The 7,781-nt window shown below is 45.1% G+C and overlaps 1 protein-coding gene across 1 annotated transcript in view; it reads left to right on the forward strand.

Annotated features, from left to right (window-relative positions):
* Positions 1-7,781, forward strand: part of ZNF160 (zinc finger protein 160) — a 48,907-nt gene that overhangs the window by 15,803 nt on the left and 25,323 nt on the right. The window contains exon 4 of the mRNA XM_011980194.1: positions 1,973-2,026. Coding sequence (XP_011835584.1) covers positions 2,012-2,026 — 15 coding nt within the window. The 5' untranslated portion in view covers positions 1,973-2,011. The remainder of the gene's footprint in view (positions 1-1,972; positions 2,027-7,781) is intronic.

The following is a 7,781-nucleotide window of genomic DNA, read 5'->3' on the forward strand; positions in this document are numbered from 1 at the left end:
TACACGGCTCCGTGTGCCCTGCAGACCCCCCTCTGAGGTCTAAAATCCTGTGTCCAGTTGTCTCCAAAACTCTCTGCAGGAATATCCCAGCAGGCATCTCCATCTTCATATGTCTAAAAGTGACTTCCTGGCTGGGTGCGCTGGCTCATGCCTGTAATCCCAGCACCTTCGGAAGCGAGGCAGGCAGATCACCTGAGGCCAAGAGTTTAAGACCAGCCTGGCCAACATGGTGAAACCCTGTCTCTACTAAAAATACAAAAAATTAGCCAGGCGTAGTAGAGGGCGCCTGTAATCCCAGCTACTCGGGAGGCTGAGGCAGGAAAATCGCTTGAACCCGGGAGGCAGAGGCTGCAGTGAGCCAAGATTATGCCAGTGCACTCCAGCCTGGGCAACAAGAGTGAAACTCCGTCTCAAAAATAAATAAATAAATAAATAAATTAAATAAATAAAAGTGACGACCGGGCGCGGTGGCTTAAGCCTGTAGTCCCAGCACTTTGGGAGGCCGAGACGGGTGCATCACGAGGTCAGGAGATTGAGACCATCCTGGCTAATACAGTGAAACCCCGTCTCTACTAAAAAATACAAAAAACTAGCCGGGTGAGGTGGCGGGCGCCTGTAGTCCCAGCTACTCGGGAGGCTGAGGCAGGAGAATGGCGTAAACCCGGGAGGCGGAGCTTGCAGTGAGCTGAGATCCGGCCACTGCACTCCAGCCTGGGCTACAGAGCCAGACTCCGTCTCAAAAAAAAAAAAAAAAGTGACTTCCCAAACTCCTCCAAACATGTCCACCCCCTGCAGTCTTGCACATCTCAGCTGAGGGCAACCCTGTACTTCCTGGGGCTCAGCTGAACTTGTTGTCATGTGTAAAATATGGAAGATATTATGTTGTAAGTGTGTTACTTTGTAAAATAAAGAAAAAATTACGCATTTACTTAAAACAGGTGAGGAAATACATGGTTTCATAAATTCTTTTGAGGTATGGGAGAAAGAATGTTTGAAGACCTCTCCTTGTGTGATCTGCCCCCTCAAGACCTCTCGGACGTCATCTCCTTCCTGTGTCCTCCCCGCCCCCTCTGCTCCAGCCACACAGGCCCCTTTCCTTTTCCTGGAGCCAAGGTTGCGCCTGCCTCAAGGCTTGCATGTGGGCTGGCCCTCTGCCTGGAACTCTCTGGCCTCTCAGCTGCAAGTGACAAGCAGCCTTTCTTCCTGAGGTCTTTGTTCCGACATCACTTTCTCCGTGGAAACCTTTGTGATGTCCCACAGCCTCCCATTTGACCTGGCAGCCCCACCTTCACCCCCACCTCTGGTCCATGTTGCCTGTTCGGTGTGATTCTTTTTGCTCCTTCAATATCCAGTCTGGATCCTGGTGAGAACAAGTCCCCAGCAGAAGAGCAGAGGCAGAAGGTGGGGCTGTGCTGGGCTCGCCCCCTCAGTGCAGCCCAACCCTGGCTTCACGTTAGAGTGCCCAGGCGTTTTGCAGAAACATCTCTTGTACCCCCTTGACATATTTTCATTTCAGTGTTTTAGAGCCCAGCCGAGTAATATTTAAAGTTGACTCTGTTCTGTAGCCAGCATAGTGCCAATCCCTGTCTTTTGTTTTGAAGGCTGAGCTCAGCCTGGGATCCACAGAGAGGTGAGGGGGCCGTGTTCTGCGTGGGGTTTGGTCAGGGCTGGGTCTGTGCCCTAAAGGGAAGCTCAGTCCTGCCCAGCTCCCGACTGCTGCAGCATGTGTGGGCTTCTCCAGGAGGAGAGCAGGTTCTGAAGAAAGGGGTCGGAAACTCACTTCTTCCTGTAGGAGTTTCTCGTGCCTGTATTCCCCCAGTGCAGTGGGGCGCAGAGGACCGTCTTTCCATAGGGTGAGATCTTCTGTGCGTGTGATTGTGGCACATGAAGGGGAAGTATAGATTCTCAGCCCTAAGCAGCATATTTTGGATATTCAGTATTGACTTCTAAAGATTCTTTTATGTTACCCAAGGAAGAAGTCTGGAAGAAGAGGAAAGGAAAGGAGTCAGGAATGGCCCTTACTCAGGTAAAGTGATATTCCTGGTGGATTGTTCTTTTATTTCTTCCTGAAATGCCTGGTATTGCCGTTGCGAATCTTCTCTGAGTCTGAAGCGTCCTGCCTGACACGTTTGCTGACACTCACCCATGCCTTCCCTCAGTCCCTCTCATCTCGCTTAGATTCCGTCTCATCAGGACCCAGTGACGTGAACTTGGGAAGAGGCTGCACTGGGCATGGTCCTGGGAAGGGCTCACACCAGACATGGATGGAGACGGGGTGAGGGTCCCGTGGTGTCAGTGCTGTTGGGCAGCAGGGATTGTTCAGGGGTCACATCTGGATGCACTGTCAGCTCTGTGCAAACCATGATAACAGAAGCTGCCCATGAAGTCAGGTATTACTGTGCACAAGCACCTGCTCACTAGCGTAGAATAAGAACACTATGAGGAAAGCTTTCCTGCCTCATTTTTAGTGCATTTGAAGCCGAACAAGTGAGTCATTGTGTTTCCGACTCCAAACTCGTAAAGACTGGGAACGGAATGGAAAATTTAGACGCTGATATTGGAGATAGATGATTCTTTCATTCCATCATCCAGTTTAATGTATGACATCAACATAAATGGGTAACAAGATTCATTAAACTAGTCTCAGAAACTCTATCCCATGGAGACTGTGATGCTCTTACAAGAAGCTTTGTCCGTCGGGTATTGCAGGTGAGAATGGTATATGGCAGAACAACCTTGCCGTTAGAGAGACTGGAACTGTATTTTTGTTTTACCGGTTATGAGTCAACATTTCGTTTCTTTTATTTTAAACATGGCATCATGTATATATTTGTTTTATAGTGAAATAATACATTTATGCGCCGAGAGGTAAAGCATCCCTTTTCCTGTCCAGCCTTCCACCCTCCCTCACATCTCAGTGGGAAGCCACTGTTCTCAGTTGTGTGGGAAGGGTCAGTGCGAGTCCTGTAGAAATGTATTTTGACATCATTATGAGATTTCAACAAATTCCTCAGTGAATGTTTGGTTGTGATGTGTTAACCTGCAAGTTTTGAACATTGACATGTTTTCGTGTTAGGAAACAGGAGCTCACTTTTCTACATCCTTGTTGGAGCATTCTGGGAATGAAGACAGGTGGATCTTTTAACTTTCTCACTTTTATGAAGAATTCCACACAGGGTGCTGCATGGTGGCTCACACCTGTAATCCCAGCACTTGTGGAGGCCAGGGTGGGAGGATCATGAACCCCAGAGATTGAGGCTGCAGTGAGCCATGATAGCACCACTGCACTTCAGCCTGAGTGACAGAACCAGACCTTGTCTCAAAGAGAAGAAAAAAGGTGCCACCCTGGCTGCCTGTGACCATGCCGACTTCACTACAGATCGTGGAGGGTTCCTCCGGGCTTGGCGATGGGAAGAGTGATCTCTTCTAGGATGGTGCATTGCCCATGTTGCTAGATCTGGCAAGATTCTATCCCTATCCCAGGTGCAGAGGCGGCCTCTCGCACCAATACCACATCAGATTTCCCCCTCATTAAGCAAACTTGCCACTGTGTTCATTTTATGTTATGAAAATCTGGAGATAATGCACCCCATTGCATTTTCATTTTCTTATTCCTTGTGAGTCTGAGTGGGTTGCATTACTTTGTAGATGTGTATATATGAAATGAATTTTTATATTTTGCTCCATTTTCTGTTCCTGGAATTCAGGAGCTATTTTGTATTGTGCAGTTTATTTTCTTTTTAACTTTTGTTACATTTTTTGAGACGGGGTCTCACTCTGTTGCTGGAGCGAGGCTGGAGCACAGCGGCTCTGTCACTGACATGCAGGTTCAGTTGCTCGCTGCTTGCAGAGTTCCGTTAACAAGAGCAAGGTCTAGTAGAAAGACGGTGGCTTTTTAATTCCAAAGCTAGCTTTGGGGAAGAAGTACAGGCTTCCTGCCTTAAGGTACTGCGTTGCTTTTGGAGCAGAAAGCAGGCGCTTTAAAAAGGGAGCTTGGCATGAATGGCACGCAGGAGAGGAAGCAAGCAGGTGGGGGTCCCCCTAACTTGCTTCTGTGCCTTAGGTACCGAGGGGTTGAGCTGGCAACCACTGGTGCCTTCGTGGGCAGAACTAGGTTGTAAAAGTGGCTGAAACTCTCCGGGTGGGAGACAGCGTTGTAGCAGCACTGTGGGTTGTAGACTGATTGCTGTCTCCAGGCAACCTCCTGGCAGGTGAGATTCCCGTCTGGAGCTCCAAGCACATAGATGAACTTGCCCTGTAGACAGTGTCTGGGGAAGGGAAGGTAAAAGGTTATAAGTGTATTTCTAAAGGGCCAAGTAGGAAGTAGGGAACGGGGGAAAATGGAGAAAAGAGAAAATAAGAGAAAAAAATAGTAACTCACCCCCTTTTTCTTGGAAAAATGAGGGTACTCGGTTACGGTACAGTCGTGACTCACTGTAGCCTTGACCTCCTTGGCCCAAGCAGTTGTCCCACCTCAGTCTCCTGAGTAGCTGGAACTACAGTTGTGTGCTGCCACACCCAGCTAATTTTTTATGTTTTTGTTTTTTGTAGAGACAGGTTCTCACTATGTTGTCCAGGCTGGTCTTGAACTCCTGGGCCCAAGCCATCCTCCTGACTGTGCCTCCTAAAGTGCTGGGATTACGGGCATGAGCCATCGTGCCTGGCTTGGTTTAACTCTTTATATACACACTGTTGTGTTCCTTTCAATTACACATTATTCTGTTGTAAAAGTAATCTTTCTTTGCTTACCCCTTTCTCAATTATTTGTTTGGTTTATCTTGTTTTGGAAGGCCTTACGAAATGAAATGGTATGCTTTATCTTTATCTACTGCTGGGTTGTTCACATGGCCTTTGTCTTTGACCCAGTTCCTGGCATATACAGCCCCTAAAATCTGTAGAGTTTCCAAAGTGTTGCCTTTTGCATGCTGATGTATTGACTGATAGCTGGCAGCCTCCAACAGGCTTCAGGATAGGGCGCGGGTCACCAGAATCTCCACGGCAAGACTGGAAGATTGGGGCTTTAAACTCCACTCCTCAGCTGCCAGGGAGAGGGAGAGGCGATGAAGGTGGATCACCAGTGGCCAATGGTTTAATCATGCCTCTTTCATGAAATTTCTATGAAAACCCAAAAGCGCACGGTTCAGAGAGAGCTGCAGGATAGGTGAGCATGCGGAGATTCCTGAGGGTAGCATGCCCAGGGAGGGCATGGAAGTCCCAGCCCCTTTTCCCATACCTCACTGTCTGTATCTCTTCATATACATTTGTTGTAATATCCTTTATAATAAATGGGTAAATGTACATAAAGTGTCTCCCTGAGGTCTGTGAGGTCTAGCAAATTAATTGAACCCAATGAGGGAATTACAGGAACCCTGATTAATAGTCTGTCAAAAGCACAGGAAAAACAACCTGGGGCTTGCTATTGGCACCCAAAGTGGGACTGAACCCTCAACCTGTGGGATTTGACACTATCTCCAGGTCGATGGTGTTGAAACTGAACTGGGGTTGGAGGACACCCAGGTGGTGCCTGCTGCACAATTGATTGCTTGCTGGTATGGGGGGAAACTATACATCTGTTTATATATTTATTTATTTGTTTGTTTATTGTTTTGAGACAGGGTCTCACTCTGTTGTCCAGGCTGGAGTTCAGTGGTGGGATCACAGCTCACTGCAGCCTCGATCTCTGGGGCTCAAGGGATCCTCCCACCTTAGCCTCTGGAGTAACTGAGACTATAGGCATGCACCACCATGCCCAGCTTGATTTTTTTGTAGAGATGAGGTTTCATTCCATTTCCCAGGCTGGTTTCCTGAGCTCACGCAGTACTCCTGTCTTGGCCTCCTAAAGTGCTGGGATTATAGGCGTAAGCCACTGTACCTGGCACATCTGATTTTAGAAGCATTTTCTGAGATTATAGTAGGAAAAACAATTTGATTTTTCCACAGAATGTGTCTTATGAATTTGAATGTGTGTACATTGGTACGTACTTTATTTGATTCATTTTATACTATTTAGATTCAGGGGGTACACATGAGATTTCTTACGTGGGCATATTTTGTGATGTTGAGGTTTAGTCTTCCGAAGATCCCATCACCCAAGTAGTGAACATAGTACCCGATAGATAGTTTTTCAGCCCTTCCCCTCTTCCTTCCTGTTCCTTTTTGGAGTCCTCAGTGTCTGTTGTTCTCATCTTTGTGTTCTTGTGCACCCAGTGTTTAGCTTCCATCGTGAGAATGTGCGGTATTTTTCTACTTGTGCATTAATTCGCTAGGGATAATGGCCTCCAGTTGCATCCATTTTGTTGCAAAGGACATGTTTTTTTTTTTATGGCTGTATAATATTCCATAGGGTATATGTCTACTATATTTTCTTTATCTGATCCACTGTTGATGGTCACGTAGGTTGATTCCATGTCTTTGCTATTGTAAATGGTGCTGCAATAAACATACGAATACAGGTGTCTTTTTGAGAGAACAATCTATTTTCCTTTGGGTACATATCCAGTAATGGGATTGCTGGGTTGAATTGTAATTCTGTTTTCAGTCTTTGAGAAATCTCCGAACTGCTTTCCACATGGTCTAAACAAATTTGCATTCCCGTAAGTGTATGAGTGTATAAGTGTTTCCTTTTCTCTGAAGCCTTGTCAATATTTGTTATTTTTTTGACTTTTTAATAATAGCTATTATGCCTGGTATGAAATGGTGTCTCATTATGGTTTTGATTTGCATTCTCTGATGATCAGGGTGTTGAGCATTTTTTCATATGCTTGTTGGCCAATAGTACGACTTCTTTTGAGAAGTGTCTGTTTATGTTATTTTCTCACTGTTTAGTAGGGTAATTTGTTTTCTTCTTGTTGATTTGCTTATGTTTCTTATAGATTCTGGATATTAGTCATTTTCAGATGCGTAGTTTGCAAGTATTTTCTCCCATTCTGTAGATTGTTTATTTTGTTGATAGTTTGTTTTTCTGTAACAAGCTCTTTAATTAAGTTCCACTTGTCTGTTTTTCATTTTGCTGCATTTACTATTGAGGTCTTCATGAATTCCTTGCTTAGGCCAAAGTCTTCTAGAATTTTTATAGTTGGAGGTCTTATATTATTTAATCCATCTCAAGTTAATTTTTTTATATGGTGAGAGATAGGGGTCCAGTTTCATTCTTCTGCAGATGTTTAGCCAGTTTTCCCAGCACCACTTATTGAATAGGGTATCCTTTCCTCATTGTTTATTTTTGTTGATTTTGCTGAAGATCAATTGGTTGGAGGTGTGGGCCTTTATTTTAGGGGTCTCTGTTCTATTCCATTGGTATATGTGTCTGTTTCTGTACCAGTACCATGCTATTTTGTTTACTGTAGCCTTGCAATATACTTTGAAGTCAGGTAGTGTGACGCATCCAGCTTTATTACTTTTGCTTAGGACTGTCTTGGCTCTTTGAGCTCTTTTTTTGCTTCCATATACATTTTAGAAGGTTTTTCTAATTCTGTGAAAAGTTATGTTGATCATTTAATAGGAAATACTGTTGAATCTATAGATTGCTTTGGGCAGTTTGGACATATCAATGATATTGATTATTTCAACCCATGAGCATGAAATGCTTTTCCATTTGTTTGTGTTGTCTCTGATTTCTTTCACTGGTATTTTGTAGTTCACAGAGATAGTTCACCACCTTGGTTAGACATATTTCTCGGCATTTTTGGGGGTGTGTGGCTATTTTTAATAGGATTGCATTCTTGATGATGTGTTTCTCAGCTTGAACGTTACTGGCGTTTAAGAGTGCTGCTGATTGGGCC

Source organism: Mandrillus leucophaeus, unplaced genomic scaffold (assembly GCF_000951045.1).
Source record: "Mandrillus leucophaeus isolate KB7577 unplaced genomic scaffold, Mleu.le_1.0 Scaffold104, whole genome shotgun sequence".
NCBI classification, from domain to species: domain Eukaryota; kingdom Metazoa; phylum Chordata; class Mammalia; order Primates; family Cercopithecidae; genus Mandrillus; species Mandrillus leucophaeus.